An 18,913-nucleotide genomic window follows, 5' to 3' on the forward strand; every position below is an offset into this window, starting at 1 on the left:
ATATTCAGAAAACAAATATACGTATGATTGGCAGAGTGGAGATGTCTTGCCAAGGAGTGACCAAAACTCGCAGGTGCTTTGCAAAATATTATATGCAAGACATAATATAAATAACAAATGCTCATTCTTCTGAAGCTTGGAGGTTCAGCTTGGGGGTAGAGGAGAGAATCAAGAACTACATTTTGGTGTCGTAACAGTCTGGGCACCCTAATCCAGCATTCTCCCAAACAATGGTCTGATGATGTATGATATAGATCAACTGTTCATTAGAAATCAATAATTGCTCTTCATCTCAAGACGTATTTGCCTAGCTTTACTTGCTTTTAGGAACCAAGCAGAAGTGGTTTTGTTTTTAGCAGAGAGTAATTGTGCCATTTGCCACGCTGTTCTGCTGCTGCTTTTAGTTGTCTTCATTGCCTGGTATATTTCCATGCATTGGTTTGATCTCTTCCAAGCAATCTTGATGACCATTTGTTGCACAGGCAAGGTATACAGTATGTGTTGCTGGCAACTACAGGAGGGGAGTGCTCTTGTGGTCAGGTGTCGCTTGCAGGTTTCCTGCAGGCATCTGGTTGGCCACTGTGTGAACAGGATGCTGGAGTAGATGGGTCAATGCCTGGTCCAGAAGGGCTATTCTTGTTCTTTAAAGTATGTAAATAAAGAAAACAGTTGAAGTACAGAGGACCAGCCTGATCCTAAACAATCCTGAGGATGTTTACCAGCTCCTGGTCAAAGCACCCTTAACAGACTCTCTTAACTTGGATGGGGCCAGGTGTACAACCCTGGGATTCTTTCATGCTGCCCTCAACCAACTTGGGTGCTCTGCCCAACGTGAGAATGATGATGGGCAATGGATGCCTGGCTCTCCAAGGCTCACCCTGATGGTACATTGAGATTCCTCCAGAAGGCTCTCATTTGGAGAATAGGAACACAAGAAGCTGCCTTCTAGCAAACCATTGCTGTTTGTCCAGCAACTCCATGGAGTCAACCTTTGCTGCTGGCAACAGCAAAGCCCTGATCTCAACGGATGCATTTCTGAAGAAACTTCATCCCAGAATACACATTTTTAAAATGCAGTTTGGTATGTTCTGGGAACTGAGGACTGCATTGCAAAATTTGGGAAAAGTGCAAAACCCAAAAGTTGACCACATTTCCAATCTGTATATTAGCCTCGACACAACAAAATTATCTTCCATCCCTAGTGCTGAAGCATGGGAAATAATAACAAAATGCACAGACAACCGTTTCCCCTTTTATACGAATAAAAGTTTTATTGATTTCCCCCCTTTTTTTAGACAATTAGAAAGAACAAAGAAAGAGGAGAGCGAACAGTCTCATGAAAGGTAGAACCGGGAAGGGCTTTCCGAGCACTGGAGTGTGAGCTGCCGTGGGCAGCATTCCTTGAAAACGTCCTACATTTTTCGTTGTTATAAAAGCAGAGAGAATGTGTGTCTCTGTGTTATTTTACCCCCACCCTCTATTTTTGCATTGCTGTTTTGTTTTTTTTAAAGCCACTCTTCCACCCCTCCCCTCCCCCCAAAACCCCCAACCTCCAAGTCTGGAAAGGAGAAACCGGCAGTGAGCACATGAGGAGAGAGACTGCTCCCTGGGAAATGTGTATAAATTCAGCAGCCCATCTGTCTGCCTGGTGTGCTCGGAAGTCAATGAAGCAAGTTGCGTATGTGTTATGGGGGAGAGGGGCTTAGAGAAGAGGAGGAGGAGGAGGAGAGCATGGTTTGTTTGTTTTTTCTTTTTTAAAGCAAAGAAGGCACAGAATCTCAGCTAAGCTTCAAACCCAGTGCAACCTGAAGGACTCTCTCTGCAAGGATAGTGTGTGGGTAGAGAAGGAAATATGGCCTGGGCAGGGAGCTCTCCTAGAGGATGCCTCTGTGCCCATTTGGAAGGAAAGTATGAAGTCTGGGTGAGCCGAGTGGAAGCAGAAGAGTAGCAAGAGACCGACCTCTAGCAAACCCCATTTCCAGTGCAAGTTGGAAGGTGGGAGGGAGCCTGTGAAACAAGCCACCCCCTTTCATAGTGCTGGGGTGAGATCAGAAAGACGTCTCTCTCTCCTTCTCTCTCTCATTTGTCAGTGCAGAGAAGGAAAGCCTGGTAAGAAGAGCTTCTAAGGGGAGCATTTTCCCGTTAAGGAGATCAGTGTGTCAGCAATACAAATGAGGCAGGTGTGGACAGCGGGACTCAAGTGACATGTCCCTTGGCTCTGCCTCCTCGAGGTATTAGGAAATGGCCCCCCAGCTCTAAGTCTCCTCCACGGCATGAAAAGACCCTTGTTTGCTTATTATTATTTTTTCTTTTCTAAATCCTCAGTTTGAATTAAGGCTACTGAAAATTGCAAGAGTGAAACCTGTCAAGTCGGGTGGACAGGCAGGGGCAAGGAAGCAACAGGGCCTCATGCCAGCCTGCCACAGTGAGGTGCCACGTAAGAGTCAGTCATGCCACAAGGAGGGAAAGGGGGGGCAGCGCTGCCACGAGCCTTCCTTTCTGCTGCTCCCTGCTTTCCCACACTCACTCTGTCTGTCTGTCTGTCTCTCTCTTTTTCCCTGCTCCCTTTACTATAATAAGCCCCAAAGATCCAAGAAAAGGAAGGTTAAATGTGAAGCCTCAAATGTGTGAATGTTCAACTGGCCATGCAAGCCAGACCCAAACAGCCCTTATGGGGTGGGTGGGGAGGAGACGGATCCTGCCATGCAAACGCCAAAGGCGCTGAAGCCCAGCTCTTTGCAAAATGCCAGCCACACGCCCGGAAAACACAGCACAGCCCTCAATAAGCAACGGAGGCTTCAGCATTCCAACCAGCACCATTGCTGCCTCCCCCCATGAATCCCTCCTCTCAACAACAGCGAAACAGCAGCAGCAGCAGCACATTCTGGCGCCAAGCAGCTTGTTGGGGAACAATGCCGGACTGACTCACATCAGTTTCCATGGAGGTGACAAGGGGTTGCTGGAAGCATTCAAAAAACTAGTGCAAGGTTGGGGCCGGGTGGATGGGGAAGAGAACATCCAGTCTGGGAAAAGGAGAAAGCAGGAGGGGGTGGCAAGAACAAACTAAAGAATAAAATATAACCCTCAAACCAATTCCCAATCTGCCCCTCCTCCCTTGTCTCGTAATTCTCTCTCTCTCTGTCCCTCTGAGACCAGCTTGGCTTGACCAGCATCTTTCCACTCCCCCCCTCCCAGCTTTGTCGTCTGTTTTGAGCCAAGCAGCCAATGTGCCATCCATAAGGCTGTTGAGTAGTCCTCCTTGCTAATGGCCCATCTGCTGACTATGGGGCCCTCTGAACCCCACCTCACTCACCATCCTTGAGGGGGCCTCATTAGGTAGATCTTAGTAAACCAAGTGTGGCATCGTCCCCCTGTGACGCCTTGTGTGCCCCTCCCTTTGGCCTTGGCACATCCAGCCACAGCTGAGGAGACCCCTGAGATCATAAAAAGGGTTGTGGGAAGCAAGGGGAGGGGACCATCACACACCAGTGGGAGTGACTGGGGTGGGGGAAAGACACAGAGGAGAGGCTTGATGTTCCCCTTCAACGCATTTCAGGGAGGAAGAGGAGGGTCTCTTGTTTTGGCCAGGTCTTCACCCCCACTCGGTGCAACAGGTTCTTGTTTTCCTCAGAACCATGCCCACTTCCTACACCAAAGAGCCGGCTCGGCTCTGCGCCGGCACCATGACCGGCACTGCACCTATCCTTTCCAGCGTTGCCTGGCTCACGGCGTAGGAGCGTGTGTGCTGCGGTCTTGGCTTGCGGCTCACTGAGCCATTGCTTCTGGCCATCTCCTGTGGGGAGGGGGCTGTATTGGTTGTCACCACCAATGTCTTGGGTGGAGGGGGGGCTGGGTGGCCTCCATTGGCATAGACAGGGCGGGCACTGGTGCTTCCAGAGCGGGTGAAGGGCTGGCGCGCATCGTTGTTGAGGCGAGCAAAGGAGTCTGTGGCATGGTTTGCTTTGGGGTCGTTCCAGTACCGGCTGTTGTAGGTGTTGGATGATGTGAGAGTGTCGTTCTCCGAGGATGAAGCATCGCCATGGAATGCTTTTGTGGATGAAGAGCATTTGGGTGGCAGATCATCCTCCCTAGGAAAACAAGAGGCCATTATTAGCATTGTAGTTGTCCTCCATTCTAAACACACCCATCCCTGGCAGGAACAAAAACACCTTGCACTGGCGCAGCACAAGGAGAAAAGCAAATAACCCACACCATGGTGCCATGTTGGCCCAATGATGTGCCCAACTTTGACATCTTCACCTTAAGTCTTACAATCCAATTTTCTGTGCCTCTATCTCAGCATCAGGCTGTTGGGCTTGAGGTCTAACAGAGTACAATGACGAATGACAAGCGACAATAGAATTGAGCAATGCTGGCCATGCACTTCTGGGTGTCTTTTTGGTTTCATTTCCCCTTATCAATGGGGTGTAAGTGGGGAACCCCATAAGCACTTGCCTTTGACTCCCACTACTGATCAATTACCAGGAGTTGTGTATTTGTTCACATGTCAACACTTGGCAACACCTAAGGAAGAAATTATGGATGGAGCTGGCTTTTATGCCTGTGCCAGGACTCTGGGTGGTCAAGCCACTACTAGTAATGAGAGAATCATGAAAGAAATTAGTGTACGCTAAAATATTATTCTGACAGAGGTAGGAGGAACCTTCCTTGCAGCTCAGCTGGAAAGAAACTATGGCAAAAACTCTGGTATTACTGCTTTGATCCCTATTCATTTACAAAGCCCTCAACAACTTAGGTCCAGGGTACCTCAGGCACCTCAACCCTTATATCCCAGCTTGATCACTGAAACCATCTGCTGCAGAGCCATTGGTCATTCCCTGAGTTGGCAAGCTCATTTGACAACAGGAAACCGAGCCTTTTGTGTCATCAGCCCAGTGTTGTGGAAAACTCTGCCAACAGAGATTCTGCAGGCACCTTCTGTGCCAACTTTTAAACGCCTGCTAAAAACTTTTCCATTCTATCAGTCTTATGCAGGCAATTCAAAATATATATATTTCCATAATAGCTGATTTCTTATTTTAACTCTTTTTGTATGTTTTTTATTGTGCAGCTATATGTACTTTTTTTGTAAACCACTACAATATATTTTTTAAATAAGTGGTATTTAATTTTTTGTAATAAATGAAGAAGATGACGGGGGAAAGGAAGGGACAGAGCAATATCTTGTCAAAGGCCAAACCTTATCTCATTAGGAATTTCCTCCTCCTCTTCCTCCTTGTGTTTGTTCTTCCAGTAAAAGAGTGTCACAGCCACCACGGTGATGCAGATGATGAGCACCAAGACCCCTGCAGCTGCAGCTCCAGCAATCAGGCCAAAGCTCCGGGGGTGAGCTGTGTGGGACATGGAATACATGAGAAGACGGAGTAGGGAAAAGGTATGGAGCAAGTTCAGCCAAGCCTCAGCAGGTTTTCAGCATCAGGAGAGCCCGGCTTGATATCTCTTGTATCACTCCATCACAAGCTATTGTCCAGTGTGGGACCCCAAGAGACAAGTGGGGCAGAAGCACTCTCAGGATGGAGCCTACTACAGCCCATTCAAACAAGACCTCTGCTGCAGCAAGGGGTTAACGTTTTCCCAGAACCAATAATGCTCTGGAGTTTCACAGCTCAGAAATGTGGCAAGTAAGTGCAGCTCAGAGACATCTCCAGATGCTGTCTCATGCGCTCCTCAAATATTTGTTGCAGCATGGTGGTGGTAGTGGGCAGATATTGTCCCAAATTCTTGCCCCACTGGATGCCTCTGGGCATGTACCTTCCTGAGTGCCTCCTGCTCTAGTTTTGGTGGCATGAAATGGCTCTGTTTGCTCCCAAACACAACCAAGAAGGCCTAGCATGCCGGGGCACTTTTCACATGCCTGAAGGTTGGTGATAGGGTGATGGGTAAAAAAAAAAAAGAATGACCCCTTAGCCATATCAGAGGCCACAGCTCTGAGAACCAAACTAGCTCTTACAAAGGAGAGCTGTGATTGGGTTTAGTTTTCTTTTGCTGAAGGCAGCTGTGGGGCTTTTCCATCCATTTGGGCTGGGGCCATTGTGTAGGGGAGGGAGTCTACCCATTGTGCTGCAGCCCCATCCAATGCGCACCCACACCCACCTGGAGTTGCCATTAGTTGTGAAAGGCATCATGTGCAGATGCAGTGGGCATCTGCAGGGTATCTTCTTCATGGTTAATTATCAGCAGTCACCCTCGTAAGTGAAGAAAATTATATCCAGTGATAGATGGGCTCTGAGCTTCCAGTGCAGTGTGAAAAAACACTGCACTTTCAATACAGTGAGTGGTGGTGGTGGGGCCTCTGGTTATTTTTAGAATGGGTCCAAATACCTGGTACAAAGCAGTAGGTTTCATTCCCAAACATGCTCTTTAAAAAGAAGAAGCAAGCAGCAGGATCAACCCATTTTCTTTTGCCCTGAGCAAATTCTATTTCCTTTCCTTTTCCAGTATTTGCATCTCAAGCGCCTTAGTTTTGTCATAAGATTTAGGTGTTACTGAAGACATCTATATTTAAGAAGGCTTTCTTAATATAAGTTACCCAGTCACTTATAGAACATTTTTATATCTGTAGAAATCCTTTTGTTGTTTTTGGAATTTGTAAAGATGGTTTTATTGTTTTTAGAGTTTGCTGAAATAATGTTACTATGTTTTATCCTGTTTTTATCCTGTACAAGACTTTGATGACTTAATGCTATGAAGTGGTGCATAAATCTGTTAAATAAATAAAAATGAAGTATTTACAGGATTAGCATCTCTTACTACAAATTTCCACACATGCAGCGAAGTTTCATGCATTACTAGAAGATGTGCTTCTGCTTTCCCGCTACCTGCTTCAACAACATAAAAAATGGGGTTCAAGGATCTCATTCATGATGGGGCAAGTGAGCCTGGGGAGAGGCTTCCAAATCTTACTACAAACAAGACTGAGGACTGCTCATTTCTCACATTACCACAGAGACTGGGAAAACAGAAGGAAGACACTCATTCTTTTGCTTTCTCCATGTCTGTGTAATGCATGGGGAGGGAGTGGGGAGGGGCAACATACTGCTCCTGTAAGAAGAACACCCTGCTTGCATCCAACATGTGACTTAACCTCTGACAGGCAATGAGACATGAGGCTGACTTGTGCAAGACAAGTCCCTCATTAAAACTGACTTACGTGTAATCACTTGAACCTCAAGAGAACAAGTGCTGCTTCCGATGACATTAGAAGCCACACACTGGTAACGTCCTGATGACACAGTGCTAATATTGCGCAGAATGACTGTACCCTGAACTTGGTCTAGATGGGAAGAAAGGAAAAAAACATAAATTAAATTAGAGACGTGGTATGTGGGGGGTGGAGAGAAAGACAGCCATTTCAATGCAGCCTTGAAAAGGCAAATCCAGTAAATCGTAAATTCTATGCAAGACTCTTAAGAGATAAATTAGAAAATAACCTTTAGATGAAAGCATCAGAAACAGACAAGATTAAGGTTTAAGGAGCTTACAGTGGACATTTTCTTCTTAAAGATTATTTTTTTATGTATGTGAAAGCTGAGGATAAGAGAATAAGGCAAGATAACTAGCAAGGGCCATCAACAAGCTAACACTTGTTCTTGCAAGGAACTCAAATGCAGTTGTCAACTACTCAGCTTTTTATCATTCCAGAAGGAAAAAAACATTTTCAGATCCTTAATCAAGAGCCATATCTGATTTTGAGGTCCAAACAAAGTGTAAAACAGTGGGCTGATTTGGGTGTAGTGCTAGAGCATAGTTCAGTACAATGATCCTGGGTGAGTCTCAGGCTTGACACTCAGCCCTCCCTTCTGATGTGACCACAAGGAGTTCGAAAACTTTTGCTTCTGCTTTAGATTAGCTACAGCGTGCCATGTTATCTAAACTAAACAAAACAAACAAACAAACAAACAAACAAACTGTGGTTAATTTTAAAATATGGTTTCTAGAAACAAACCAGCTTCAAATCATAGTTTAAGAAGTTGGCTTGTTTCTGCAAACCATACTTAAAATTAACTGCAGTTCAGGGTTCTGATGAAACAACTGAGCTGTGGCTAATCTGAAATGGAAGTGGAAGTTTATGACCATACTAGAAGAGAAGAGGTGAGGGTTGTGTGGAATCCTAAGGCTCACTGTGACTCATCCTTATAACATTATACTATGCCTTAGTAGTTTAGTGGTATGTGTGAGCTGGACCAGTGAAACATCACATAAATCAATTAAAAACATGAAAGCAATGTAACAAAATAATATTAAACATATCAGCTAAAAGGGGCTGTGTGTGTGTGTGTGATTGTGGCCACTTTCACCCCCCCCCCATCACTCCTTTTGACATTTTTTCAGGGTGTGTTTGCACAAAAAGGATGAAAGTTCTTACTCACTCTGAGTGATGGAAGGAAACACACTGCCCTCACTTTGAATTGGCTTTGTGATAACATCTTGTGACCCCATGTTCTTCTGATATTATCACCATAGCTACATGAAACCTGATTGTCTGGGGTAACTATTCCCAGAAAGAAATAAAATCTACACCAGGACCTATTGACACAGGCAGTGAACAGCAGAAAACAGGCATGAGCACAGCTAAATTATTTGAGGAAATATATCTGGAGGCTCATGAATGCTCCCCTTTTGCATCAAAAGTATTTACCTGTGAGCATTCAGCACAGCCCTAGGATATAACCCTAGGATATAATGAGTTGGCAAACAGTAATGCGGGTGGCACTGGGGGAACACAATATATCAATTAAATGATTGCTTTACTATATGATTTTTTCAATATAAGATAATATTTCAGCACACCACCAAAGTGCACAATCAATACATGGTTGTTTGTGCATGATCCTATGGTTGCTTCACCCACATGCTCATATTCATTCCACACACTTTCCAAACCACTTTTTTTTAGCATCTGTGAACTAGCCTTCACTCACAGACTGGAGTGGAACCATCAGCAGGAATGCAAGAGATGAATATTGGGCTGGCTCATTAATTCAAATCCCTAGACTTGAAGCATGCATCTCTAAAGTAAGGGTGGCTGAGCTGCAGCACAGTTCTGCAAGCTATTATGGCACAGCATCAGACCTGCACTCTAACTATTATGGCACAGCATCAGACCTGCACTCAGGCCTGCCTCTTCTGCACTGCACTCCCAGGCTCAACAGGCTATAGACAAGACTGCACAACAATAATGGGAGTTGTGGAGACTGGTGTACCCTACAGTGGCACTGCCTCATGCTCTGGAGTGGATTTATGGCACGTTGGGCAGAAAGGTTGACCACCCCTGCTCTAAGGTATGTGTGCTTTTTTAATACTATGATTAGAATTTCCACTAGAGGGCACCCAGTACTCTAAAGGCTCAGTTGCTTTCATTATTTTGGACAGTGTATTTTCTCCCTGTTCTTTATTTTTAGTGAGTTTCTGCACTTATCACAGCAACATTATCACTCCCCTCCCCGCTGTGACCTTCTTGGATCTGGTGTTTCCTGTCCTGAAACCCAGGTAGTCCATCAGCAGTTTGGGATAGACCACATAAAGTTGTGACCTTAGTGCCAGCAGAACAAGTGAAGGGAAAATTAGACCGACTCTCTTGGAAAATGCAGTTGTAGGGTGGGGGGATGCAATGATCACCTTGTGTGGCTGTCGGGGGCAGCTTGGGGGCACTGTTCAGTCTTTCCCAGTAATAGGTTGGCCGAGGGATGCCTTCTTCTGAACTGCATGTCAGCGTGATGTCACTGCCAATGTTCAAAGAGCCCTGAATTCTGCAGACTGGGGCAGATGGAGGAACTGCAAGAAGAAAAGATGGCAGAGCAACAGTTAGGTCAGGAGCTGCGTTCAACAGAAAAGTGTGACCAGTCAGGACTCTAGGCCCTGGAGGAGGGGGGGTGGGAGAGAAATTCAATTCAGTTCACAACTGAAGGTGAACTTACAGATTTCACATTCCCCCCCCCCCCCCAAAAAAAAATATCCTTCAAAATTTGCAGCTGTATGAATTTTGTAATGTGGTTCCCCAGCCAAGTAATGTGTACAAAAATGAAGAGTGCATATACATGCATATTTTAGGGTAAATCACATACAAAAATCCATTGTATTAGGGGAAATTGCAGAAATGTGTATATTATACAAAAGTGCATAAAAATGTTTATGGTAGGATGAATTTGAACACAACTGCTAATTTTCATGGGGACTTTATTTGGGGGGAAGTTCAAACTGATAGAGAAATGTGGAGAAATGAACTTAAGGATTGGAATAATGGAGTATGGGTAGATTTGATTTGATTTTTTAAAAAAGAGAGAGAACAAAAAGGCAGGCTGAGAAAACAAAAGATACAGATGGCTTAAGACTTAATAGGGGAAGCAACAGGCGAGGTCACCTGCTAAGGCTTTTGTAGCTAGTGAGCCAGCTCAGTCATAACTGCTGACTTAATTGTGGCCATTTTCGATTAGTGTCCTCTACGGGGAAGAACAACATCTGCAGCTCCCCACCAGCTTATACAATAAAGATATCATTAAAACTTTTTGCTTTAAGCCAATTCTGGTAGCAGAACGAAGATGGGAGGTTTCATGTTATTCCTTTTGCAAAATGATGACACAACTGTTGAGAAAAATAAGATACGATAACTTTGGAAACATCAAGTAATTTTTTCAATTAAATATTAGGGACATGATAAAAGTGAACCAGAGACATGCATTCCCTCGTTTCTCCCACTTGTATTTAACACAGCAAGTACTACAACTGCTGTCAGTACTTAAACTGGAATAAGCATGTTTTGCTCAACTGCATAGACTAAGGAATTTTGTGGAAATGGTCAGTGAGCCTCTCCTCCTGTGATGTCAAGTAGTAGTAGTAGTAGTAGTGGTAGTAGTAGTAGTAGTAGTAATATCATAAATACTTCAAAATATTGGGCAGAAAGTTGATAAATAGTAGAACTGATCTGAATGTTTGGTGGATTCCAGGGTGCTGTTTTTGAAAGGATTAAGAAGAGAAATCGTTTCTGTAGGCTGGGGCCTAAAGTAATACAGTAATACAAGGTAGTGGTCTGAGGGCTGCTAGCTTACCTTTAAGGAAGTTTTTTAAAAATAATAATAATATGAAAGACACATAAAATCTACCACCTCATATTATTTTACATTTATGAAGTATACACCATAAGTCAAATTACTTTCTTCCTCCTCTATCAATGGCAATGAATTCCCCCTTTAATTGGAAACAAAGGTTTAATGAAGGGAGTACCCCACCCTAATAAATTGTCTGTTTATGTGAGGAAAGTAAAAGTTGACTGAGGCAAAACAAATAAAGTAAAAATCCCTAAGGCCCCAGGAACATTTTAGCCCCACTCACTTGACTCTTCTTGGTTGGCCAGGAATCAATCCAGCCCATGGACTGAAAGGCCCTACTCTACTTCATTGGGTTTACAGCCTGGTAAATTGGCCTCCAAGAGTTCCACGTAGGATGAATCACCAGTCAGCAGACCCAAGGACCCATCTGAGCACACCAGGCCCTTTAAAATCTTAGGCTCGGAGCCCACTTCTCAGTCTTTGCCACTTGTCTGAAATGTGAGGTCTCTGACCAACTCCTTCTCCTCTTTCTCCTCATTGCTGTCTTGAACCATGGCCCCTGTCTAACTTTATTTATGGCCTCCCTCTTAACTCCACAGACCCTGATCTGCCTTCCCTGGAATTCAACCTCACTTCTTTTGGACAGTGCTCCTGCCTCCACCCTCTGGTTTGGATCTTTGCGCACGTCACTCACAGTAGACCCCTGTTAAGTGATGACAGGAGCAGAAGCTTAGATCTAGAGAGCCAAGGTTTGCTTTGTCCCCATGCTAATTAGGCTTCTTTCCCTAAAGGTCACAAAGACCCAAAATAGAAACGTCTGCCAGGTGCACCTTCTCCTGTCACCATGTACTACAATGGGAAAAGCCACTTGAGGTGAAATTCTCCTCTGCAAGAATACATCCAGCGCTTTCTGATACTTGTTACAGTATGTGAACAAGAGGGCAAGCTCCCTTGTTTCGTTTTTAGGCTTACACCTCTGAAGGTCGAATATTCCACCATCTGAAAGTAGTTTTGAACTCACAGAGCCCAACATTTTGTCCCACCTGTGCCATTATGTGGCAGACTAGCTATTTCAAATTTCGAGGAAAACCAGCCTCCTGTTTGAGGCTTTTCATGGTTATCAGTGGTCTGGACTAGAGCAAAGCACATACCCAAGACGTTGAGCCCAATGACTCCAATATTCCGGCCACCTCGGTCTGGTAGATTGTTGACCAAACACTGGTAAGTCCCAGTGTCTGACAGCTGGGTGTTGTTGATGAAGATGGAGGCACTGGTGGTTGGCATCGTCATTGCAAACCCCACTCGCCCATAAAACTGGGGTGCACCATCAAAAATCTGACCCCCCTGGTAAATAATAACCTGAAAAACAAAGATATGACACTTCTCCTTAACAAAGCAATGGTTAAAAGAGGACTTGTTCACTCATTATACAGAGGCTTCAGTGTCCTGTGGTTTTAGTGCAATTAAAATACAACAATTGTGTTCTGAGGGTAAGATAAGCCATATGGAGCTCCTGGGTACTTACTACGCACTGCTTCTACTTTTGCTACCATGGAGAAGTATTTGCACAATAGATTTAAAAGATATAGGGGAAACTACAATGAAGTGTTCCCCTAAAGGGAAGAGTCAAGCCTAGTCAATTTTATATGTCTTTCTATTTAGAAGGAGGACACAAAAAGGCTTATAAGCAGGGAGGGAGTTTGCATATCTCCCTCCTCTGCATTTTGGAGTTCTGGAATACATGGTCTCATTTCCAGAGTGGAACCGATGCATTAGGAACCCTTCTCTGTTACTATTTTATATTTGCAAATTTTGTACTGAGTATTGAACATGGTCTGTTCTTTCACATTCACCCACCCACACATAAAAACGGTGTGCAGAATGCATTAGGGGAAAATAAAGCGGGTTTTATGCATTTGCATCAAGATTCATTTTTGTGTGCTGTTTTACTGTTTTGCATGTGTTATTTTACGTTTTAGTAAATCAGCACAAGAAAAAGCAGCAGTATTTACCAGCGTGTGTGTGTGTGTGTGTGTGTATTTCAATTCAAATGTATACGTACTGATTGCTTTGGTCACCCTGTATGATGACCTCTGTTGAAAGAGAGAGAAGGGAAATGTGTCCCCGTTAATTCTTCTTGACCTCTCAGCAGCTTTCGATATCATCAACCATTGTATCCTTCTGAAGCAGCTGCCAAACTAGGGGTGGGTGGCACCGCTTTGGGATGGTTCCAGGCCTACTTGGATGGTCATTCCTTGAGGGTGTTGCTTGGGGAATGCTTTTCAGGCCTGTGGAACCTTCAATGTGGGGTTCCGCAGGGCTCAATCCTATCCCCCACGTTGTTCAACATCTACAGGAAACCGCTGGGTGGGGTCAGCAGTATGCTGATGACACTCAGCTCTATTTCTCCTTTACATCCGCAGCTGAGGCAGTGGAAGTGCTGGACCAGCGTCTTGCCTCAGTAATACACTGGATGAGAGCCAACAAACTGAAACTCAATCCAGGTAAGACTGAGGCACTGCTAGTGGGTGGTTACCTGGACCAGATGGGTGGGAGAACGCCTGCTCTTAATGGGGTTACACTTCCTCTGAAGGAGCAGATTTGTAGCTTGGGGGCACTCCAGGATACTTGAGGCTCAGGTGGCCTCAGTGGCCCAGAGAGCATTCCACCAGCTTTGGCTGGTGGCCCAGCTATGTTCCTATCTGGACAGGGATAGCCTAACTACTGTTGTCTATACTCTGGTAACCTCAAGGTTAGATTACTGCAATGCGATATGCATAGGGCTGCCTCTGAAGACAGTTTGGAAACCTCAGCTAGTGCAGAATTCAGCAGCCCTGTTGCTCACTGGAGCAAGACGGTTTGAGTATATTATACTGATCCTGGTCCGACTGCACTGGCTACCAGTTAGGTTCCTGGCCCAAATCCAAGTGCTAGTTTTGACCTATAAAGCCTTAAACAGCTCAGGACCACAATACTTCAAGGACTGCCTCTTTCCATATGAACCTACCCGGACTTTGAGATCATCTTCTGAGGCCCTTCTTTGTGTGCCTCCTCCTCGAGAGGTCTGGAGGGTGGCAACACGAGAACGGGTCTTCACTGCAGTGGCTCTCTCTGTGGAATGCTCTCCCCAGGGAAGTTTGGCACCTTCATTATACACCTTTAGGCACCATCTTTGGTTGATTTGATTGACATCCTATGCCTTTTTAAAATGTGAGGTTTTTTTGGGGGGGGTTATTTTGTTGTTGTTGCTATTTTGATTATGTATTTTGTAGTTTTATATATTGATTTTATTCTGTGAAGCGTCCTGAGACCTCTGGGTATAGGGCGGTATATAAATTCAATAATAATAATGATGATGATTCACTATGACAATGTATTCCAATAACGAGCATAAGCCTGAGTTTGCATTCATTTTAAAAAATGAATCAAAATGAAACAAATTGTCTATAAAATAGGGACCCTTTGTCCCACCTATCTGAAATCTGACAAGTCTGATGTAATAAAAAAAGATGCACAGGCATAGCCTAACTGTTCCCTCGCTCCTCCCCCTCCCCCAGAAACCTTTCTATGACCTGTATAGGCTGTTCCAGCAGAATTCAATGTAAAGAAATGAGAAAAAACTAGATTTTCAATTGAATTTCATTTTATTTCCTACCAGTAGACTGTAGGCTGTTATTGGAAAGTATCAAAGTTAAAGGATGTAGAAAATTAGCTGGGCGTCCCATCAAAAGCAAATAGGAATAAGGAAAATGAATAAACATGAAATAGAATGAAAAGCAAATAAATGCAATAAAAAAAAGAAAGAATGCAGTAACTAAATTATTCCACCACCAACCCTCTGCATGCCTTTCTCCAGATTCAGGCCCTTTCACCAATCATTCCTGTACTATATGTGATTATCATCAAGTGAGTTATAAGTCACTGCTCATGCTCTTACTTCTTAGCAACACCCAGTGGCCTGTTTGGAACCACAAGGCTCAAATCAGAAGTTCCTCATACGGAAGCTCCTCTGTCTGCTGCACTCCTACACCCTAGGGTATGGGTAGCCAATGCTGTAGTTTCCAGAATTTCCTGGACTCCAACTCCCATTACCTCTGACCATTGGCCATGCTGGATGTGGCTGAACACAGAGAAGATATCCGAAACACCAACAGTCAATGTGTGGGTCTCAGAAACATATGCTACAGAAACTCCCCAGAGCTTCATCAGACACACTTGTAAGATTCATGCCTGTCCATTCACACATTACACCCCAAAAAGGTCATTTGCGGCTATAGTCTGGCTGCTTCCCACATTTTCAGAACGTAATTGGGGGAACCAGCACAACCGACGCAGCCCTAGATTGTAAACCGACGGCCAAGTCTTCTGTTAATTGCATTGATTTATAAGCCATCCTATGAGACTATTGTTGGGGAGGTGGGTTTGGCCGACTAGTTCTGTGTTTCCACCAAGAGTTTGGTACCTGTTCAGGTTGGTTGGCATTGGAGAGTGGCGTGACCATCCAAATGACGTTAAGGTTATTAAGCGCAGCACTGGTGGTAAAAGTACAGGGCAGGACCGCCGTCTGGCCCCGAGCAACTTCAACACTCCTTGTGTTCATGAACACTTCCAGGGGACTCACTAGACCTGTAAAGAAAGAGGCACCAAGGTGACATGCTGCATTTATCCAGGAGACCATTTTTCAACCTTTGCCTGCAATGACATACATACTTAGTAGGTGCACAAATGCGAGAGTGAGCTTCCCATCTTCCCTGCTGTGACCCTGAACATCCTCACTTCCTCTCCTGTTTTCCCTCCCCTCCCCACAACGAGGCCGCTGCTTTGGCCCACTTTCCAAGACTTTCCACTGTCTGGAGCAATCCAGGACAGTCTGTAGTGCCTCTCTGGCTCTTGGTGCACAGGATGCAGGAGGCATATAAAAGACAAAGATTCGTATTGCTAAGCTAAATAGCACCTGCAGGGCTACAGATGGGGATGGCACACACAACAACTGCTTCTGACAGGTAAACGTAGGAAAGGTGGCAAGGGAGTATGGGGGAGGAACGTATGCTGAGTTTGCATCTGCTTTTGTTGGGACAGGCTGGTTCTGAGGCACAAATGAATGCAGCACCATAGAAGTGTACAAAGCAAAAGCAAAATGAAAAAAGGAACTGCTCTCAACAAGCTCCTTGTTCTAGCCATGCCTTCTACCACCGCCACCATTTGTTATTTCCAGAGTCTTTAACTAGTGCTGAGCACTTTACAAGCTTTATAATAATTCGCAACCGTTCTTGCCCACAGGCTTACAATCCACTACATTTATTTACACCCCACAACCTATTTGCATTCAGAAATATATTTATCCTAGGGAAGGGCCTTTTTGGTAGTGGCACCTGCCCTGTGAAACACCTTCCCATCAGATGTCAAACAGATAAACAACTACACAACTTTCCAAAGACCTTTGAAGGCAGTCTGGTATCAGGAAGTTTTTTATGTTTGATGTTTTGCTGTTTTTTTTTTAAACAAACAATTTTTATTAAACTTTTGATTTACAAAAGTACATGCCTTGTCTTTTTTCAGGTTGTAGAATCTTTTTTTACATTTGAAGTGAGTCGTTAGTGTTGTATACAGAATGAAATTGGGAAGAAGAAGAAGGGGGAAGCTGGGGTGGTGGCAATATTTACACTTGGTATATATGTGGGATTTTTATTCTCTTTCTGTTCATTTATTATATTTCCTTGGAAGTGTTTTTATTATGTTGTAAGTCGGTCAGTGTGGCTGGGGCAACCCAGTCAGATGGGTGGGATATTATTATTATTATTATTATTATTATTATTATTATTATTATCATCATCATCATCATCATCATCATCGTAGCTCAGTGGTAGAACATTTGCTTTGCATACAGGTTCAGTCTCAGGCACCTCAGGTAGAACGGATAATGTATCCAGTCTGAAGCCTTGAACAGCCACGGACAGTCAGTGTAAATATTGCTGAGCTAGATGATCAACTGCCGGACTCCATACAGGGCAACTTCCTATGCTCATATCTTCTGAATCATCACAGCAGAATTCCCACTAAAAGAACCTTAAATACCTGAGGCCCAAACCAGATGAGACATCAATACCATGCAATTAGCAATAGCTTTTTAAAAAGTAAACTGAAGACATGAATGGCCTCATCCATAATGGGACAATGAGGCAGGTGTGTGTGTCAAAGGGTTAAACCTCCCCTGCCAGGGTCCCAATCCAGATTAGCTCCTGTTCCTGCACCTGTAATTTATTCAAAAGCTAACCACACAATCACTGTGTGATTAACATCTCATCTAGTTTGACCTCAAGTTTACTGATTCTCCAGCCAAGGTGTAATCACCAGCTATTTGCATAAATGTGATTAAATGGCAAACTAGGAGTGAGCAAACTTCTTTCCCATTCAGAATGAGTTGAGACACGTTGGATTATTTATCTGGACTTCTAGGTGAAATCTGAATAGCTTTAGATAGTCAAAACCACCCCCTTGCACTTATAGGTACAGTGGTACCTCGGGTTACAGATGCTTCAGGTTACAAACGCTTCAGGTTACAGACTCCGCTAACCCAGAAATAGTACCTCGGGTTAAGAACTTTGCTTCAGGATGAGAACAGAAATCATGTGGTGGAAGCGGGAGGCCCCATTAGCTAAAGTGGTACCTCAGGTTAAGAACAGTTTCAGGTTAGGAACGGACCTCCAGAACGAATTAAGTTCTTAACCCGAGGTACCACTGTACATATTCCTCAGCCCTAAGTATTAGTGCATACCAATAACATTGTCAGGACACTCCAGTGCCTTGAAGGCTTTGTAATGGCAGCCATCTGAACAGTGTAGATCTGCCTTTCCTCACACATGTATACAACTTAATCTGTGCAGACTTCAGACTCTGCAAAAGCCCTTAATCCATCTGTGCATGTTTGGAAGAATTATTGGAACCATACTCTCCATGCCAGGCCCCAAGTAATCCTAAATAATCATTTATGTTCAAGAGTGTTCAGGTCGTCTGTGAGTACTGACATAGATCAGGCCCTCCCAGTTGGCCCTGTGGGTCATGCTTTGGGGACAGATAGATTTACACTGGATAGGCCGCAGCCTTTGCCAAAGCTTCTAAATTCTGATACCCAGAGGCCTCTGCAGTGGTTCATCCTACAAGGCTACTAAGAACTGTGGGATACTGTAGAGCTGGTCAGCCAAACTGCAGATTCTAATACAAGCCAATCCCACCCTTGACCCCAAATACCAAAAACTGCCGCCTGCAGCTTCATACTTCACTGTTTTCTTACACAGCTTTCTTTTCTGCTTCTGTAAAAAAGGGGTATAAATGGCAAAATAGACACACAAGTTTATCCTGTGTGTATATACCTTATTGATTTATTTCCTCACTTACAGTTATAAATGAACCTTTCATCCTATCGATCCTAGGGCAAGCAACAATAAAATGCATATCTGAACCAAGTAGGCCAGTGCCACATGAAAACATTTTAAAATACTTATCAACACTTACACATCAACTCTAAAAATACATACACACACAACATTGATGTGAAGTTGTCCTTAAAGGGCCAGCAATATCCATGTTACAAGTGTATACTTGCTCTCTCATGTATGCAGCCGGAACTCATGTACAGTATTTATGTAACAAATGCATGTTGTAACTCCAGCAAAAGATCCTAAACCTTTCAGCAGTGCGTACATGTAAATACATGAATGCTGGCTGCACACATGAATCCAGATACACATTTGTAACATCCAGTTAACCCACACAAGCAGTAGACTAGGCCACAGCTCATGGAAACATCTCTGGCATAAATATGACCCACAGAAGTGAATGAGGATCCC

At 44.2% G+C, this 18,913-nt stretch overlaps 1 protein-coding gene across 3 annotated transcripts in view; it reads right to left on the reverse strand.

Moving 5' to 3' along the window:
• Positions 1-1,244: 1,244 nt before the first annotated feature.
• IGSF11 (immunoglobulin superfamily member 11) overlaps positions 1,245-18,913 on the reverse strand; it is a 172,272-nt gene continuing 154,603 nt past the window's right edge. For all 3 annotated transcript variants that reach the window (XM_083609141.1, XM_083609140.1, XM_083609139.1), the window contains 6 exons: positions 15,529-15,692; positions 12,218-12,425; positions 9,640-9,795; positions 7,172-7,294; positions 5,201-5,351; positions 1,245-4,088 (listed from right to left, as the gene is read on the reverse strand). In XM_083609141.1, coding sequence (XP_083465267.1) covers positions 3,647-4,088; positions 5,201-5,351; positions 7,172-7,294; positions 9,640-9,795; positions 12,218-12,425; positions 15,529-15,666 — 1,218 coding nt within the window. In that variant the 5' untranslated portion in view covers positions 15,667-15,692 and the 3' untranslated portion in view covers positions 1,245-3,646. The remainder of the gene's footprint in view (positions 4,089-5,200; positions 5,352-7,171; positions 7,295-9,639; positions 9,796-12,217; positions 12,426-15,528; positions 15,693-18,913) is intronic.

Source organism: Podarcis filfolensis (genome assembly GCF_964270895.1).
Source record: "Podarcis filfolensis genome assembly, chromosome: 4".
Classification (NCBI taxonomy): domain Eukaryota; kingdom Metazoa; phylum Chordata; class Lepidosauria; order Squamata; family Lacertidae; genus Podarcis; species Podarcis filfolensis.